Source organism: Lonchura striata, chromosome 12 (assembly GCF_046129695.1).
Source record: "Lonchura striata isolate bLonStr1 chromosome 12, bLonStr1.mat, whole genome shotgun sequence".
Classification (NCBI taxonomy): Eukaryota; Metazoa; Chordata; class Aves; order Passeriformes; family Estrildidae; genus Lonchura; species Lonchura striata.
The window spans coordinates 18714545-18732754 of NC_134614.1; the positions used below are offsets into that span (position 1 = coordinate 18714545).

General features: G+C 47.4%; 2 protein-coding genes across 3 annotated transcripts in view; one reads left to right on the top strand and one right to left on the bottom strand.

The window, feature by feature from the left end:
* The window catches only part of SLC25A26 (solute carrier family 25 member 26), an 83083-nt gene extending 79695 nt beyond the window's left edge, over window positions 1-3388 (top strand). Inside the window, exon 10 of one of the 2 annotated variants that reach the window (XM_021551006.3) lies at window positions 3204-3388. In XM_021551006.3, coding sequence (XP_021406681.1) covers window positions 3204-3300 — 97 coding nt within the window. In that variant the 3' untranslated portion in view covers window positions 3301-3388. Of the gene's footprint in view, window positions 1-478; window positions 757-3203 lie in introns of those variants that run through there. The other variant, XM_021551013.3, reaches the window with a different exon arrangement.
* A 3058-nt stretch (window positions 3389-6446) lies between these two features.
* The window catches only part of LRIG1 (leucine rich repeats and immunoglobulin like domains 1), a 91870-nt gene continuing 80106 nt past the window's right edge, over window positions 6447-18210 (bottom strand). The window contains 7 exon segments of the mRNA XM_021551253.3: window positions 6447-10576; window positions 10716-10988; window positions 12097-12243; window positions 12844-12966; window positions 14234-14653; window positions 15621-15902; window positions 16531-16851. Of these exon segments, the coding sequence (XP_021406928.3) occupies window positions 10344-10576; window positions 10716-10988; window positions 12097-12243; window positions 12844-12966; window positions 14234-14653; window positions 15621-15902; window positions 16531-16851 (1799 nt within the window). The 3' untranslated portion in view covers window positions 6447-10343.

An 18210-nucleotide genomic window follows, 5' to 3' on the forward strand; every position in this document is an offset into this window, starting at 1 on the left:
TTTTTAACCCTCCCACTCTTTCAGGGCACTGTTCTAACCTTTGTTGCCCAAAGCACTGTGCAGAACACAGCTTTGCAGGGGACAGCTTTCTCTGAACATCTGATCTCTGCTTGCCCAGTTAATAAAAGTTCAACCTTCTTTCTACACATGTGGGAAATAATTCAAAACAAATTGCAGGAAGTTCCTGAACACTGATTCCAGGAAGGCATCCAGCTGTGCCCCCTGGCAGCTCTCGGGGATGGGCTGTCTCAGGTTTGCCCCTTGGAGGGGACAAGTGATGTGGCAGGGGGTGACTTTGGGCCCTGCATGGCTTGGTGGACTCTGTAGCCATGTTTTGAAAGGGACTGGGAGAAGTGAGGCCATGTCTGCTGCTGGTGGAAGCTGAGCTCTGAAGGGTGTGAAGAGGCATGGATTTGACTGAGGAAACTCCCCCCAGCCAAGAGCAGAAAGTAAAAATGTATGTTTGTGCTCTTTTCAGGGTGTTTCAGCAGTGCCCTTTTCTAAACAGCCCAGAATTAAACTCTGCTCAAAGATAGCACCAGTGGACTAGGACCAAAGAGAACACAATTCAGCTGAAATCAAAACAATAAGAGATCTGGAGAAAAAGTAACGTGTAAAGGAGGCCAAGCTGCGTCAGCTGCGAGGAAAAGGAAGAAAGTCTTGGGAAAAATAAACGCAGAGGCTGCCATGCCTGCTGCCAATTATAAATCTATTAATCAAAACCAATAAAAGTGTCGGGCTTTTTTGGCCAGTTACAACATGACATGATTAATGGCTCCTCTAATAAATCTCGTACTTGAAGAGGAGGAATTTTGAGGGCAGAAAGACGCATTGCTTATTGCCACCTTATTAAATCCAGAGCACAGGGCTCAGCTTCCTGGTCTGCACCTAGTAAATCCCTCTGCTTCATGCCAAGAAATTCCACATCTCTTTCTGTCAAGGGAGAGCCAGGACTGGCAGGGGTTGGGATAGGGATGGGATGAGTGGATCTGTGAACCTCTTTGCTCTTGTCAGAGGAGTAGAGGAATCATTCATGGGAAAGGGAGTTTGCATCTTGTCTGATGGCTTTTCACACAAGGATATAGTGGTGTTTGAAAGCCATGGATGAAGCTTCACAATTTATTGGTGAGAAACACAAGGGTTTTTGGAGTGCTGATGCTGGTGAGGTGCCCTGTGTAGAGCTGGGGATGGAGCTGGTGGTGTTACACCAGGTGTCCTCCCATGAGCTTCCTAGCCTGAGTAGAATTGGCACATGTGAGGTACTGATTTAATTTTGAAATAACAATCCCTCGACATAGTTTAGTTTTATTTGTTGAAGTGTGGGTTATGAATCTTGATTTCAGTGGAAAAATACCAGAAGGGCACATGCCTCAGCAGTAACAGCACATGCACAGAGAAAGCCTCTGTTGCTGGGCAGCCCTCGAGGAGAGGAGAGCAGAGAGAATTCTCTTTGGGGAGTAGAGAAGGGTCCCATCTCTGGGGGAATTTTGCCTGGCAGCCCAGCAGAGCAGAGAAAGCCTCCAGCACTGGGCTGCAAGATACACCCAGTGCTTTTTTCAGCACTGGCCCCTCTGTGCTGTGCCCAAGCTCTGCATTGCCTTGCCCTGTTTTCCAGGGAAGTGGTAGAATCAGCATCCCTGGAAGTGTTCAAAGCATGTAACTGTGGTGCTTGAGGACATGGGTTAGTGGTGGGCTTGGTCATTTTGGGCTTGTCCTTTTTCAACCTAAATGATTCAGTGATCCAAAGGGTAACTGCTGAGTCCTGTTAGGAATTGAGGAGTGGCAGAGTGCCAGGTGAAGTCTGCAGACAGCGATCAAATCCAGCTAGACAGCAGACCTCTGCCCACCAGAGTGGTTTCAGAAATAAACCAAATTTACCTCATCTGCTGCTGGAGGCAGGCATAGCCCAGCAGAGACCAGTTTGGTCAGACCTGCCACAGAGCTCTGCTCTTTGGGTCTGGGACCTCCCTGCAGCTGCTGAGCTCTGCCCTCACGCTGAAAGGGAGCCCATGGGGGAAGCCTGGATTGGAGAGGCCACGGGTGGCAGGTGGGAACAGGAAACCAGGAGAAGCAGGGCCAGGATTCTTGGAAGTGCTGGTCAGTAATAGGGGTTGCCAGGGATGCAGCCTCTGGGTAACTCAGTTATGGGCCCCTGTTGGTGTAATAGCTGTGTCTCGAGTGGGCTGTTCTGGAAACGAATGTCTGCCCCTGCTCCCGTAATGAGGCTCCCTAATCCAGCAGGAGAGGGATGCTGTGTGCTGCTCCCTAGGATTTGCCCTATCAGTGCTCTGTCCATACATGCCTTGTACAAATTACTCTGTTTTAAAGCTGTCATTATGGTAATAGGCCCAATTGCTGTCTAGTAAAGCCATAAAATGTTTCCATCTGCCCGCGTGTGCTCCAGGCTGCTTAGCAGAGCTCATTACTGCCAGAGGTTTCCCTGTGCAGCCAGCTCCTGAGCAGCCAGGTCTCACCAGGAATCACAGCGTGTCCCACCCTCTCAGCAGGGACCCTGCAGTGCTTGGGAAGGCCAGGGACAGCATCCCTGTGGAGCTCAGCCAGGCTGCGTGCCACAGATCTGGAAGGGGGGTGGGATGCCAAACAGATTCGAGGTTACTCCTTGCTTGCCACAAAGGAAGCCTGTAATCCTCTGGGAGGGTACACTGGCCTGTCCTGAGGTTGTTAAACCAGCTGTGAGTTTAGATGTATCAAGGAATTGGCTTTGCACGAGATGAAGATCAGGCACCTAAAAAGGGTGGCAGCTGAAGGTGCCACAAATGGAGCATTTCTGCTCCCTCAGGGCTGTTGTGTGTTCCTGGGAATGAGCCACTGCAATGAGCAGGGCTGGCTCTGCAAGGGGCAGCCCCTGGCCCAAGAGGCTGTGGGGAGCAGTGGAGGACGGGGGGACAGGGTGTTCCCACCTCTCTGCAGCTCTTTGTGGCCATGTGCCCACGTTCCACGTGCCTGAGCTCCCCATTCCAGTGGTCTACAGTGGCCTCTGCCTTTTCCTTCTGCACCCGAGAGTGGAGAAGGGTTAAAAACCACAAGCCTTGGGAGTGCTGTGTTAGGGAAGCCCAGACAGATTCCTGCAGTGAGTAGCAGGGTGGGATTTAAGAAGGCAGCAGGAGAGGGTTTTTCTTGGCTGTGCTGTGCGAAGCCCCTGCATCCGCTCCCCGCTCAAAGCGCCTTTCCCCTGCCCTCAGCTTGTTCGCAGGTGTCGTCCCACGGATGGCAGCCATCAGCCTGGGAGGCTTCATCTTCCTGGGCACATACGAGAAGACTCGGCAGCTGCTGCTCTGAGCCAGCCCGGCCCATCCTGCCGGGGGAGAAGCCACCGAGGAGGAGGAGGAGGAGGAGGAGGAGGAGCTGGGATGGGAGCAGAGCCTTCCTCCCGCACCCCTCACAGCAGCTGTCCTGCAGGCTGAGAGCCACTCTCCCTGCTAGAAAAAAGCAAATCCCCCAATAATCCAGTTTCCCAAACATGAAATTTTCCTGCATGGGAAATGGGTGAGGTAATTTTGGAAGAGTCGTGCCAAAAAAGTAATGTTTGGGGGGTAAACAGCTAATTACAGTGGCTGCAAAAGGCATTATTAGAACTCCTGCAGGGAAAGTGTTTTGGAAAGCTCTGGCTTGGGGGCTGAGTGGGGAGGCTGAAATAAAGCAAGTTTTCATCATTCAGTGGCACCTGCCTCATAACAGGGGAGGGGAAGGGGCTGATAGAGTTACAGCCTGCTGCCCTCCAACAGCACCGAAAGGATCCTGGCTTGGGAGAACTCTTTGTAAAAGACAATCATCCATTTGTTTCTGATTCGAGCTGTGTTTGTGGAAGTTTATATTCCTGTTTATACCTACAGGTGCTCAGCAAGCATTCCTGTGTGGGAGCCAGTGCAGCTTTATTAATCACACTCATATTTCTCCAGTAAAAGCACAGGCTTGTATTATTTTACAGCTGTGCGTGTGCAAAGACACGGAGCTCTGCCTTCTTCTGGTCTTCATCCCTCAGCAGCTGAAGGATGGAAGTGCTGAAGCCTGTGGGGGAGAAGCTGGGAGGGCAAGGCAGGGAGAACGTCAGAGTTCTGCTGCTGCAGGGGAGGATCCTGAGGGCTCTCGGGGGTCTGCTGGCAGGCAAAACTCTGCTGCTGTTCTCATGTAGGAAACAGAAGCTGCAGCAGCCAGAATGGTGTGAGGATGAGTGTGATGGAACGACCTCATTGGAATTACTCAATGTTATCACCAGGCTCGGTGCTGGGGGTTTACAGCACCAGCTTGGCTGATGCTGAGGGGTGGCTGGGGAGGTTTAGCTGTGGAGGGTGTTTTTGGGGCAGGCAAAGCCAAGGGGCTGTGCTGGGTGGTTGTTTCCTGTGTGGGAATGGTGCCACAGGGCCCTGGGATGAGCTGTGCCAGGTCACTCGTCCTGCTGGCATCCTCCCTGTCATCCCAACACTGATGTGCTGCCCCAGGGTGCTGTAGTTTACCTGTGAGGCTGTTCCCATCCTGAGGACAATGTACAGGTGTTTGGAGTCCAGGGAGAGGGAGAACAAATGCCAGACCAGGTCAGTGGGACACCAGAGCCCCTGCCCAGAGTGCCTACAGCACAGGCTGGATGTTTTATTACAATGCTATATTGTAAATGCAGGCAAACCCAGTGGGAATGTCTGACTCAGTTCAGAAGGCTGAATGATTTCTTTATTATAACTATGCTAAAATACATTAATATACTATATAAAGGAAGATACTAAAACTGCATACCTACTTGTTCTAACTACTATAGCTGACTAACTCACAACTCCTGACCCTTTTAAGAGTCCAACCACAGGTGGGTTGGATTGGCCATCAGCTCAAACAATCCTCACCTGAATCCAACCAAGCACTCACTCCAGGTAAACAATTCTCCAAACACATTACACGTGGGAAAACAAGGAGCAGAAATAGAAATTGTTTTCTCTTTCTTTCCTCTGTGCATCTCTATGAAAAATCCTGAGAGAAATGTGTTTGCCACACTGCTATCCATGACAGAGTAGTAAAACTTTTTAGAGGCCAAAACTTAGAAAATAATTGGCAGACAAGTAAAACATACAGAAGAAAGGACATCATTCTTAAAAATAATCTTCAATTAAAATGGGGAATTCAGCCAAGTCCCGTGTTGGCTGGTTGGTAACACTACTCATTACCATGGCTTGGTGAAGCTGTGCTTCCTGCCACTTTGAGGCTGTCTCTTTTGACATTCTATATATACATATATCACATTCAATTTTAGGGGCTGGGAAGGGAGGAAGATTTATTACTCTGTCTCAAAAACCTATCGAATTTTCTATTGAAGCTCTTTAAACATGGTGAGGGGGTTAGCACTGCAGTTGATGCTTTTAATTATTTGAGCTGTAAATAATCATCTTTATGTCATTGGGTCCAAATGGTGCAATTTTTTGTTGTTTTTATTTAATATTGCAGAATCAGTTTTTGTCATCACCTTTTTTTTTTTTAATTAAAATAAAAAAACCCAACCAAAACCCAGCCAAGCAGCTAAATTGTTTTAGCCAAGCTAATGTGGGAGGGGACAGACCTCAAGTGATTGTCCTTCCTCTGTGCCAGTGGCACAGCTCTGCACCACAAGAAGGCCAAAGGTACCTGGGGATCAGGTAAGTGACAGCAGGTGGCCAGGACTGCTCTGCATGCACCAGTTTGCCTCATATGGATGAAAAGGACATTTTTAGTTTTGGGAATGTGGGGAGAAAAAATAGACCAAAAAATGCATGGATTCCCCTATGAATGTTTGCCTTAAGTTTTGGCAATGTTTTCTTTCAAGTTTACCAAAATTCAATGTAGCCCATTACTAGGATAAAGTGGGATAACAAATTTTATACCAGGCACCAGCCTCTTAAAACCTCTCTCAATTTAAAAAAAGTTTTAACTCCTAGATGTGTTAAGGAGCTTTGAGTATTCTCAGACAACCTGCTTTATACCCAAAGCGATAATTTCAAGGGTGAATTAGTTTCAATTTTTAAAAAATCAACAGAAGCTGAATTGAGATTTTTAGTTAAAGCAGGAATTCAGGCTTATGTCCAAAGCTACCTCTGGAATTTCCACCCAGGGTGGGGTTGGGGTTTGGGAATACCAGAGGTGTTCACAACTGCAGCTGGGTCTGGTGCTGTCCTGGCCCTGTTTTTACTTGCACACACACACACACACACACACACACACCCCTCATCTGTTCTGTTCTCTGCCAAGATAGGGGGACTTGCCAGATACTAAAGCAAGCTGATGTACTGGAAATGTATTTCTTACAAGTTCTGTATTGTATTTTTCAATCCAGCCCCAAATTCCACCCCATCCACATGCCAGGCTGTCAGAGCCTCACGCTGTTCCCCAGGATCTCATGGCCCAATTTCAAGAGCAGGTACTTTGGCAGTTTATCTCCATTTTCATAAGAGAAAGACAGAAAAGAGATATAGCAATGGATTAGAATTTTATTTAATTTTCAACTGAAACTCCCAAAAGTTCACTCTCAACAGATCAGCCGCAATATTATAAATGAACCTTTATTAAAGACATTTCAATGCCGTTTGTTAGACACTTCAATATCTTACATGTTTTTCAATGTACAACATTGTACCAAATTCTCTAATAAATAAATAAATTTGTACACAAAAGTAATACTTCCTCTTTCACATTGCCTCTTAGAAGCAGCAAATTCACATATTTAGTGGAAGTCATAACATTAGGCAGTTAACTTTATTCAGAAACATTATTTTCAATGTTAACATGGTAAATATGCATTTGTATGTGCACTGGTGATGACATTTCTGCCAGCAAAACGAGCCCATCGAATCATTCCTATCTTCCCCATGTCCCTGGTTCCATGAGTTAGTTCTGGAGCACTTTTCCCTTCAGCAAAGGGAAAACTGTGCTCGGTTTGTAATTTTCTGACATCCATTTCCTCTGCTCTGAATAAACTTGGCACTCAACATAATTCGCCACCTGTCTCAAAGTGCAAACGTGTCAATAGTCAGGGACTGGGACAGACAGGTACTGGCTGAATTATGCCTGGCTTCATCCAGGGGCAGCTGCTGCTCTCCCTGACCCTCAGGTCCTTCCCTTACAGGAGCTGGTGGCTCCTCAAGCTAAGGCTGGGTAGGACCAGCTTGTAATAAAACCAAGGGGCAGCTTGGAGCCACTCCCTGAAACCCCACAGGTGCAGCAGCACCAGGGCAGATCCCTCAGTGATGGATCTAAAGTGAACATTGAGGTGTTTCTGCCCTTGTCTCTGCTGCTTGTTCTGAACCAGTCCTGGCAAAGGTGGATTCCCAGACTTGGCCCCAGTGGAACTGGTATTTGAGTTGCTCCTAAGGAAAAAAGTAACAACGCCCCCTCCCACCCATGATAAACCTGCCCCAAAGTAGTCATCACCAGAGTTAGCAACCTCATGTTAGCAGAACTCAAATCACAAAGAACTGGGAGTCCTCCATCCACAGGTACCAACAAACACCAACAGAAAGCAACCTGTCTATAAATAAACAGCATCATTGTGAAGTCAGAAGTGACAAAGATCTCTTTGACTGAGGTGGGCATTTCTTTATACTCACCCCCATTAATGGATGGACTTAAAAGACCACATAAAAACATCTGGGACATTTCCACTTAAAAGTCTATTCAACCATGAATCCACAGTTTTCCTTATAAAACAAGTGTATTTCCAACTAGCCCAGAACTCCTACACAAGGCACCATAACTCACTTGAAGGTGATATTCTCATCTAGAGAGTCTGGCTGTTCAACGACAAAGTGTAATATTGTGTTGCAGGAAAAAAAAAAAAAAAAGTATTGGATGAATTAGTGATACAGCTGTCCCCTTAGGAGTATAGTTTAGTTTTGTTGTCAAAACAGCTCTATGGTTTCAAACCCCCCCGGAACAGATGTGGTTTTTGGGTGTGAAAATACATTATACTGGCACAGGTTATTTATTCTAAGCAGGGCAAGGCTGGATTGCTGCACACCTCAGACAGGTAGAGCTGGGTCCCTTTGGGAGGGGAAGGGCCTGTGGTGAGGGCTGTGGTTCTCAGTGCTGTGCACACATGGCAGGTAAAACCTCTGTGATGATGTGTTTGAGAGGTGCACTGTTATGAGACCACCCCTGGTTTACTGCACAAGTTATTTATTTTGGTAACAACTTCTTCCCAGTCAAAACAGCCTTTTCCTCTGGTTGTTTTGGGGCTCTGCACTGTTGAAGAGTTATTTAGTGCCTCCTGTGTGGTCCACTCTAAAGTCTCACACAGTCACAGTTCAAATACTAATTTTTATAAAGTTTTGAAAAAATAATGGAATTTAAGTTCTTCCACCAACAGGAAAATATCAGGTTGCTATGTAATTGCTCATTGCTTTTTTTCTTTATAAATTTCATTTGACACAGTTAAAGATCTCTGTTATTAAATGTGTTAAGTACAATAAATTTCTAAGGGAAAGGAAATTCGTGCTAGGTAATCCAATTGAATTACAGAAAATCTTTGGTTGGAAGGGGTAGAATCACAGGATTAACTAGGTTGGAAGAGACCTTTGAGATGATCAAGTCCAACCTATGGCCTAACACCACCTAATCATCTAAACCATGGCTAAGTGCCAGATCCAATCTTTTTCTGAACATGTCCAGGCACGGTGACTCCACTGTCTCCCTGGGCAGCCTATTCCAATGTCCAATCACTTTCTGTGAGGCAATTTTTTCCTAATGTCCAGCCTAAACTTCCCCTGGCACAGCTTAAGGCTGTGTCCTCTTGTCCTGTCACTGGCTGCCTGGGAGAAGAGCCCAACCCCACCTGGCCACAGCCACATTTCAGGAGTTGTAGAGAGTGACAAGGTCACCCCTGAGTCTCCTTTTCTCCAGGCTGAGCACCCCCAGCTCCCTCAGCCATTCCTCACAGAGTTTGTGTTCCCAGCTCCTCTCCAGCCTCGTTGGCTCCTCTGGACACATTCCAGCATCTCAATGTTCCCAAACTGAGGGGCCAGAACTGGACACAGCACTCGAGGTGGGACCTCACCAGTGCTGAGCAGAGGGGCAGAATGAGCTCCCTGTTCCTGCTGGCCACCCTGTTCCTGATCCAGGCCAGGATGTCACTGGCCTTTTGGCCACCAGGGCTCATGTTCAGTCAGTGCCCCCAGGTCCCTTTCTGCCTGGCCACTGTCCAGCCACTGTCCCCAGCCTGTACCACAGGGGTTGTTGTGGCCAAAGAGCAGAACCCGGCACTTGGATTTGTTGAACTTCATGTTGTTGGATTTAGCCCATCTATCCAGCCTGTCCTGACCTTAAAGATGATCTTGTTCCAGCCCCCTGCCATGGGCAGGGAGACCTTTCATTAGTCCAGGTTGCTCAGAGGTCCATCCAGTCTGGACACCTACAGGGATGGGACATCTGCAGCTTCTCTGGCAACCTATACCAGTGCCTCACCACCCTCACAGCAAAGAATTTCAATTTCTTCTGTATCTAACCTAAATTTCCCCTTTTTCACTTTGAACTCATTACTTCTTACACTGAGGGCACCAGAACTGTGTGCAGAACCCCAGGTGGGGCCTCACCTGAGTGGAGCAGAGGAGAAGAATCTGCTGCCCACCACGCTCTGGATGCAGGCCAGGACATGGTTGGATTTCTGGGCTGTGAGCACACATGGGCAGGGCACGTCCAGCCTCTGACCCACCAACACTCCCAAGTCCCTCTCCACAGGGCTGTTCCTGGTCACTTTTCCACCCAACCAGTACCTGGGATTTCCCCAACCCTGATGTACATGGTGTAAAGGAACTTCCACTGAAAAGAGGACAATCCCTTTGGAACAGTCTGGCTTTTACAAGTTTTGTTTATGCATTTAAGGCACCAGAATTATTTCTCTCACAAAGTTTAACAGCAACCTGATACTGAAAACAATATTGCCAAAATTGTAAAATTTCACTCAGTTTTCCATGCACTAAAGATTAAAATAGCCTCTGTAAAAGATATATATATTTTTTATATATATATTTATATATGAAAACTCTTATGTACAGTTGTATCAAATACTTTTCTCTTTACACAATAATCCCTTGCATTTATGTGCTTCATATGCAAGTTGACTTTTGAACACTTCATACTTCTCAGGGAAGTTTTAAACTATGTACAATCAGATGACGCTCGAACAGGAGTTTGTTCCCCATACAAGCTTGTTTCTCATACCTCAGTTGGTTGCCTTTGCCAGGCCATCAGTTCAAGATTCGAGGTAGAAGTAAGTAGCCTATATACTCTGTGCAAAAAAAAAAAAAAAAAAAAAAAAAAAATTAAAAAAGTAATAGTGTGTTTGTTGATTTGCACGTGGCAGTCAGTCTGTGCTCTCAGTCCAGAGCCCTGTTGGGCAGCTTGGGCTCTTGAGTGGAGTCACGGGGCTGGGCTGTGGTGCTGTTGTGCAGGAGAGCCTGCTCCACCTCTGCTTCCCTCTGCAGATCCAGTAGTGCTGGGGATATTTCAGGAAGCACGTTCAGCTGCTTTAATGACCCTCCTGCAGGTGAAGCTCTCACCAAATTCAGGTTGTTAAGCTCTGAAGGCTTTGCTGCTGCTTGTGAAGAGCCTGCAAAACCCCAAAGGAGCAGCATGGTTAGGTGATGCTCCCTAGAGGTATTTCCCAACCCTAAAAAATCTATTCTATGCTCAAACCATCACGGGGCTGGTGGCCCCAGGGCCAGAGGTGACCCCGAGGAAGGACGTACCGTGCGTGTCCGCGAGCAGCGCGCCGGCCGTGCCCTCCGCCCTTATCCTGTCGTGGTTGCTGGGGTACAGGGTCCCGTTGCAGGGCTGAGCATGAAGAAGGCTGGTGCCTGCACCCCTCTTCCTGTGGTGCTCCCTGCTGCTCAGTGCGTTGGGGTGGGTGTTTTGGGTGTTCTCCACAGTCCTCAGGCTCTCCGAGTCCTTGGGGTAGATGTGGACGTTCACACTGTCCGTGCTGCCGCTGCACTCCGTGCACACCACGGGCAGCCCATAGCCTTTGGGGGGAAAAGGGAAAATTAACATGGTGAGAGGAGCAGCTGGAAGTGGTCAGCACTGGAGCACACAAGTCATGGCAGGAAAGGGCAGTTCTGTGTAGTTCACTGGGGGAATCTCTCACTAAATAAAGTGGGCACCTTATGGTATTGCACACCTGCCATCTGTAGCCACCATCACTCAAGGTAGTTCCAGTTAACAGCTTTAGTTAGTTAGGGATTCTTTTTCACTCCAAAGTACTTGTAACTTTCCTTTTTTTTTTTTTTTTTTTTTTTTTAATAAACTATGCATTTATTTCCTTTTCCAGACTTTCTAATCAGGGTAGAAGTGCAAAGTGGAACTTTACTGTAGCTGCTTTAAAATACCAAATTACCTTTGTTATTTTTGTGCTGCTGCTCTACAGGGAGCAGCATCAGCTTGCACTGTTATCTCAACATATGTTATTACTGGTAGTGAGAACAACAGATGAGCAGAATTCAAAGCAGCAAGGAGTTTGTAAATGTTGAAAGTTAATTTCCTTAGTGCACTCAACAACTTTCCATTATTAAACTTTACATTCGTTTCTTCTGGAGAGAAAATTTGTTTAATTGGTTGATTTTCTGTGGCTTTTACAATACAGTGTGAGAACAGAAAGCACATCCTAAAAATAGAAAAGTATGAGTGGAACACCATAGAAATTGGCAAAGAGCAGAGGCAGGTGTAGTGCCCAAAAAAACCTTTAAATTTTCAAAATAAATTAAAAAGCTGAGTTTTGAAGTCAACAGCCCTTTTAAATGAGCATGAAAAAAATTTAACACTTTCATTTTGAAAGTGCTCTCATAATTTAAGAATATTTCAAATCAAAATTCCCATCAGCCAGCTGCACAGAATGGCAATTAGGAGCTTTACTCTGCCTCTTTCTGATGGTTCCTCCAAGTCCAACTATCCAAGCTTGAGAGAGGATCAAAGCAAGCAGGAGAAAGTAAATTTTCTGTGCTTGCACCTGAGAATCATTCTGAGCTTTTTTTTTTCTCTGAAGGTAACAATTTCTTGTGTAAATGCTGTCTGACTTGGAGGGTTTTGTGATCTGTACAAACACGAAATGCCTTCCCAGATTAATGGGTTTTGTACCTGTCTTATCTGGAACAAGCATTCCATCGGCCATGTCCTCAGTTTTCCAAGTGTCTTTATTATAGCTGATACACAGCTTGGGCTGTCTACAACCTACAGCAGGAGCTTCAACATCTGGACACCTTCCAACATCAGCCTGACACATCCCTGTAACAAACAAACCATCTGGGTAAAGATCACAGCCATCTGCTCACAGTTAAATGACTTGTTGGTCTTACTTACACTGGAAAAGGGAGAAAAAAATAGAAATAAAGATAACAGATAATTTTCAGCCAACATTTAACAGAAAAAATGCTGCACAATCTCAGGAGGATCTTAGTTCAGAACTCTCAACTTCTCCTTCCTAATGTGCTGTGTTTAAATAGTGTAAAACCCCAACATTTAATTTCAAAGCCTGAAGGCAGGGACAGGCAATGTTAATGCATTTTCTGGTATGACTGTGGGTAACACTGCTGCCAAAAAAAGAATCCAAAATTAGCAAAAAAACAGTCCTTAGGGCTTGACTGAGCAGTTTCTGAGGCAGTCAGGAACACTTTCTGAGGCTTGTAGGAACACTTACACCTGGGAGAGGAGAGCTCTGTGAAGTCAAACACAGATCCCTGCTCTGCATAAATGCAGGAGTTACATTATAAAGATCTCTCAGATAACTCAGAACAAACACAAACACAGAAGCACTCCAGGCTGAGATTTCTACCTCCCATATCAAGTTGAGATGCAGCATTAGAGGATAATTAAACCATTTCTCACCGTTGCTGTCAATGTGCCCGTTGGGCTGCTGGGTGTCCACTCCGATGGCCACGTCCTGGCGCTCCGACAGAGTCCCCTGGGAGGACAAGTAGCTTGGCACATCAGGAGGCACAATAGTCTCATCTAGAGCAATGGGAGAATGGAAAAATCAATTCCCAGGCAGGATTTTCAAAGTAAATTCACATTTTCAAGGGGGATTTGGGACCAGATCTAGAACCAGTTATTTTCTGTAGGTGCACTGGAAACTGAACTGCCTAAATATTTCCTTCCCCTCAGAAGCCTCACTGCTGATTTTTCAAAGTTTAAAGCTGTGGGAGAGAGTGCTGATAAACAGAGTGTTTGCACAGTGACATGGTCAGTACCTAGTAGGTGGGGTAGAACTATTTGTTCAAAGTAAATCCTTCTCTTTCCCCTGAAATTCAGTCCCTCCTTTGACTTTTTCCTCCTGACTTCAGGAGGCAGAAGTAAAGTATTCTGCAGACCAGGGTGTTTGATTCTCTTAAGCAGGAAGTAAGTCTTAAACCTCTTGGCTTTCTCAGTTTTCTATCAGGCAATTTCAGTTTCCCTTGCCACACAAAACCAAGTGAAACTCAATTATATTGAGCACGAAGCCCTGGATTTTGAGGACTAAAAAAAGGAGTTATAAAATAATCCCACTCATACATCACACTGCTAATAGGCTATTCAAGACTTCCTACCTAGCCCATATCTTTAAAAATCCTTTTGTACTCTATCTAAATCTAAGCATAATGTGGGAAAGCTGGAAATTCCAAGCAGGCTGGGAAAGTCTTAGGCTGATTCTTCCATACTTCTCTTCTGTTCAGAGGTTGCATAAGGAGGGCAGGAGACTTTATTCTCACTGCAACACTTATTTCAGCACCAAATTATCCCCTCTGGGTATCAGGAGAAAGCAATAAATGCTAATTCTTCCTCTAAAAAATAACAGATACCCCCCACTTCATCAGGGGTAGCTCTTATATGCAACATGGAATAAGTGAGTCCAGCTCCCAAGTCTAATTTTTCAAGTTTTGACTTTGAAGTCTTTGAAAATACAGATTTCAAAAAGTAAGACAGGTTCCCAGCATCAGGGGCATCATCTAGACTATCCCAAAAGTTATCACTTCTGGTCATGGAAAACCAAAGTAGCAAAGCAATGGCTGGAACTAGTGCCAAATGGAAAAGACCTTCCTGAAGAGCAAGCCAAGGGGAGAAATGCAGCTCTGAACATGCTTCAGCAGCAAGTGAAAGCTGGTTCCAGCCCTGTGAGCCAAGAGAACCAGGGAGATAAGCCAGCTGCAGTTCCAGTGGACTGTGGGGCTCCCTGACGAGCAGGCTCAGCCTCGGTGGCAGCACGAAAGGTTAGAGGGGGGGCTCAGGACACGGCAGCTACCTGTGTTGGTGACACTGTACTCCTCACTCTTCTTCCTGGTCTGGTAGATGATGCAGACCCAGACCAGGGAGGTGAGCACGATGCTGCAGACCACGGCGATGGTGATGATGCCCACGGTGGTGCGGTCCTTGCGGCAGCCCAGCGCCTGCAGGATGCTGACGTGGCTGTGCGCGCGCTCCGTGCCCAGCGTGTTGGACATCTCGCACGTGTACTTCCCCGCGTCCTCCAGCACCACGTTCCTCACGATCAGCAGCTGGTTGCCCGAGGTGAAGTGGTGCCTTTCTGTCACCACCAGGGGCTGGTCACCTTTCAGCCAGGTGATGCGGGGCGGGGGGCTCCCTGTGGCTTTGCACTGGAGAGCCACGGTCTCGCCGACGGACACCACATGATCTTCCAGCGGGTGGACCAAGGATGGTGTCTCTGCAGGTCAGCAAACACAGAAATGAATGTTTAGGGACAGCGTAACAACAGATTTAACAGCACTGGATGTTCCTCGTGTTCCTGCTGACACAGCAATGCTCCAAGCAGGCACGTGCTCAGGAATATGGCAGCTGCACACAACAGATCTAACAACCACAGCCAAGGCCCCACTTCCCACAACCAACTGGTGTTAAGTCTTCCCATCAAGAAACTTCTGAGGGTGTGGGCCAACAGCTGAAATGTGAATTATTTCACAGAGCAAGAGAGATGAAGTGCAATTTCCCTTTGCAGTAATTTTCCCAGACAGCAAACAGGCTGGTTGGAGTGGCTTTCTCAGCACAAAAGGAGATGCGACTTACAGCTCCTTCTCTTACTTAACAGGTATTTTTCATTAGTGAACTACAGTGTAAAAGAATGAAACAAGACTAAGCAGACCATTTGACTCTTGTCTCTCTTCCATCTGCAACTGGTAAAGAGTTTGAATGGCCATCCCTCCCAGTTCCCACTTGCACTCAGCCTCCTGGGGCACTGGTAGTCCTTTTTGGGACTACCTAAAAACAGAGGCCAGACAAAATTAAGGGAATAAAAGCTGTTATATTTATTGAAAGGCCTTCAGGTTCATTTATGGCAGATGAAGCACCCCCAGGGGTTACACATAAAAATGGATGATGGGTCATGGGTTTTCACACTTCTATACGTTTGGTCCATTTGCATATTGGGGGTTCATCTTACAATTACAGCTTCTGGTAATGAAGTAATTTATCCCAAGTTTGCTTCCCCCCACAACTGACTATTGTTTGGGGCCTGAGACAGTGAGGTGTTCTGATTCCCAGACCTGCAGAGGAATTGCTTTGTCTGACCAAAATGGGAGAAGATTTTCTAACACTCTATACGGAGTTTAGAGTCATACACTAAAGAACTGCAGGATTACAAATAGATGAGAAACGGATGCTAAAGGCCACCTTACCCAGCACGGTGAGGGTGGCATTGGCGAGCACAGAGCCCGCCGAGTTCTGGGCGGTGCAGCTGTAGACGCCCATGTCCTCGATCTTGACGTCGGTGATGAAGAAGACGTCGTCGTCGGGCATGACGTGCATGCGGCGCTCGCGGGCCGCGGGGAAGTCGGTGCCGCCGTCCTTCTGCCAGGCGATCTGCGGCGTGGGGTGGCCCTCGGCCGCGCACTCCAGGCGCGCCGTCGTCCCCGTCCGGCTCGTGATGTCGTGGGGGGTTTTGATAAACGATGGCAGCACTGAGAAAGGGAAAGCAGGAAAAGGGTATGAGCGATTCCATAGGGAGGCACCATCTTCTGGGCAGTCCTGTCTTCCTTGCCACAGAGGGGATTAAGGTGACAGTCGCCCATGGGCAGGGAGATCCCAACGTGCTTCCGCAGGGTATCTCTGAACTGCTGGGGACTGACCCCGTGTTTCTACAGAGCACACCTGTGCAGAGTCCATGACACCCCCAACTCAGATCATTAGAGTTGGGACCAAAGCTAATTTTCTTCTGTGAAAACCTGGAGAAAAAAATCTATTATCTCTCCTACAGAGAACTTCCAACTGCTACATCCTTCTTTGCATCCCTTTGCATTTTCATTTTCATTGGGCAAAGAATCTACCCGAGCAGCCAAAGAGCAGCAGCTTGAGCTGCTAAGAACATGCACGCTGAAGTGCTTGGCTGGATGGCAGCCAACACAAAACGGTGTGTGCTCCTCACAGGGCATTTCCCAGCACCCACTGAGATACAAACAGCTGCCGTGCAGAGAGCTGAAGAGCTCACCATCAGGAATGGACCCTCGGGAGCAACTGAGCGAGTGCCAAGGAATTGTACCACGTAGGAGCTCAGGCTGAGGAGAGGAAGAGCAAGCAGCGGCCACTCACCGTTAACGGTGAGGCGGGCCTTGTTGGAGTAGGTGGAGCCGAAGTGGTTGGTGATGACGCACTGGTAGCGGCCCTCGTGCGCGAAGGTGACGTGCCGCAGGTGCAGGATGGTGGTGCACTCCATCACCTCCCCGTCCTTGGCCCGCACGTGCGCGAAGTTCTCGATCTCGGCGTTGTGCAGCATCTCGTTGTCCTTCTTCCAGGCAAACACCATGGGGGAGCTGCTGCTGCTGGCGGCCAGGCAGGTGAAGCGGATGTCCTTGCCGAGGACAGCCACCGTCGTCTCGGGCTGGATGATGATCTGTGGCTTGGGGAAATCATCTGGGAGGGAACAGCAGCAATAGTCAGTGCTGGAATCCGAGGGGAGGCTGGAGCAAGCCAAAAGGTAAAATGAGAAATAAGCAGGTGTGCCACACACAGCTCCACTGAGTCGTTGGTTTATGTGGGATTGCTGTTCCTCTGGTTCCTTCGATGGGCTGAGATGGTCACCAAGTGACCTCAGACACCTACCAGACACCCAGCTCCTTCACCAACTGAATCTGAGAAAGATACTGTGGTCTGAGTATCTTTTTTCAGATTGTCCTTCCATATACAATCCATGCATGAAGAGCATGACTGAACTTAAGACCTCACCTCCAGACCTGTATTGGCATGAAATAGGAGGGGAGAAAGGAGCTGCAAGTGTTACCTCCAGGGAAAAATACCCACAGGAGGTTTTGGTGAGGTGGGGATAGGTCTCTTCTCCCAGGCAATAAGAGGCAATGGCTTCAAGTTGTGCCAGGAGAGGTTTAGATTACCTAATAGGAAACATTTCTTCACTTTCAAATGGGCTGAATGGCTGCCCAGGGAGCAGGGAGGCGGTGGGGTCACCATCCCTGGAGGTATTTAAAAGATGTGTGAATATGGCACTCAGGGCCATGGTTTAGTGGTGTGTTTGGCTGTAGTAAATTCACGGTAAGTAAGTTAAAATAAAAGATTTTAGAGGTCTTTTCCACCCTAAAGGACTCCCTGACTCCATGCAGCCCATGCTGTCAAAGCAAAAGCAGCTGTATTTGCCTGTCACCCAGCCGGGGTGGAAAGCTTTGCACACTCTCTCTCTGCCCTGAAGACTGTTGGTTTTAGCAAGGTTCCAAGGAGATTCATTTATTAGGTTTCTACAAATAGTGTAATTTAATATTTGACTAAGGTTTAATTAAACAGCCAGGCCTCTGGAACCAGGACTACTAGTGCCTGGAGGACTTGGCAGGCACTGGGAAGCAAAGCTGCTTTTGCTTTGTGATGTTGCTGTGGGGATGGAGCTTTCAGGATCTCTTCTTCCAGATGAGCACAGCAAGCCTCCCTGCCAGCCTGCTCAGACAGAGGCCACCTAGGCAGAGCTTGTCACTGGGGGATCAGGGGGGACACTGGAACAAAGCTTCTGCTCCGTGTTCAGTGCAAGTCATGCATTCAGCTCAGTTCAATAGTGTTTGCAAAAGCTCATTTTTCCTTCAAACAGCCATGTGCAGCTCCACCCAGGATCCTCACTGGTTGGCTCCACTGCACAGGGTTTGGCTCCTAAACCAGGCCTTTCTTTTCCCCAAAACCTGGATGCCTGAGCAGCACTGATTTGGCCTCTTCTAATGATTTAAATTTCTTTTTCTTTATGAGAAAGGTAGCAGATGTTTATGTGTGCTGGTATTA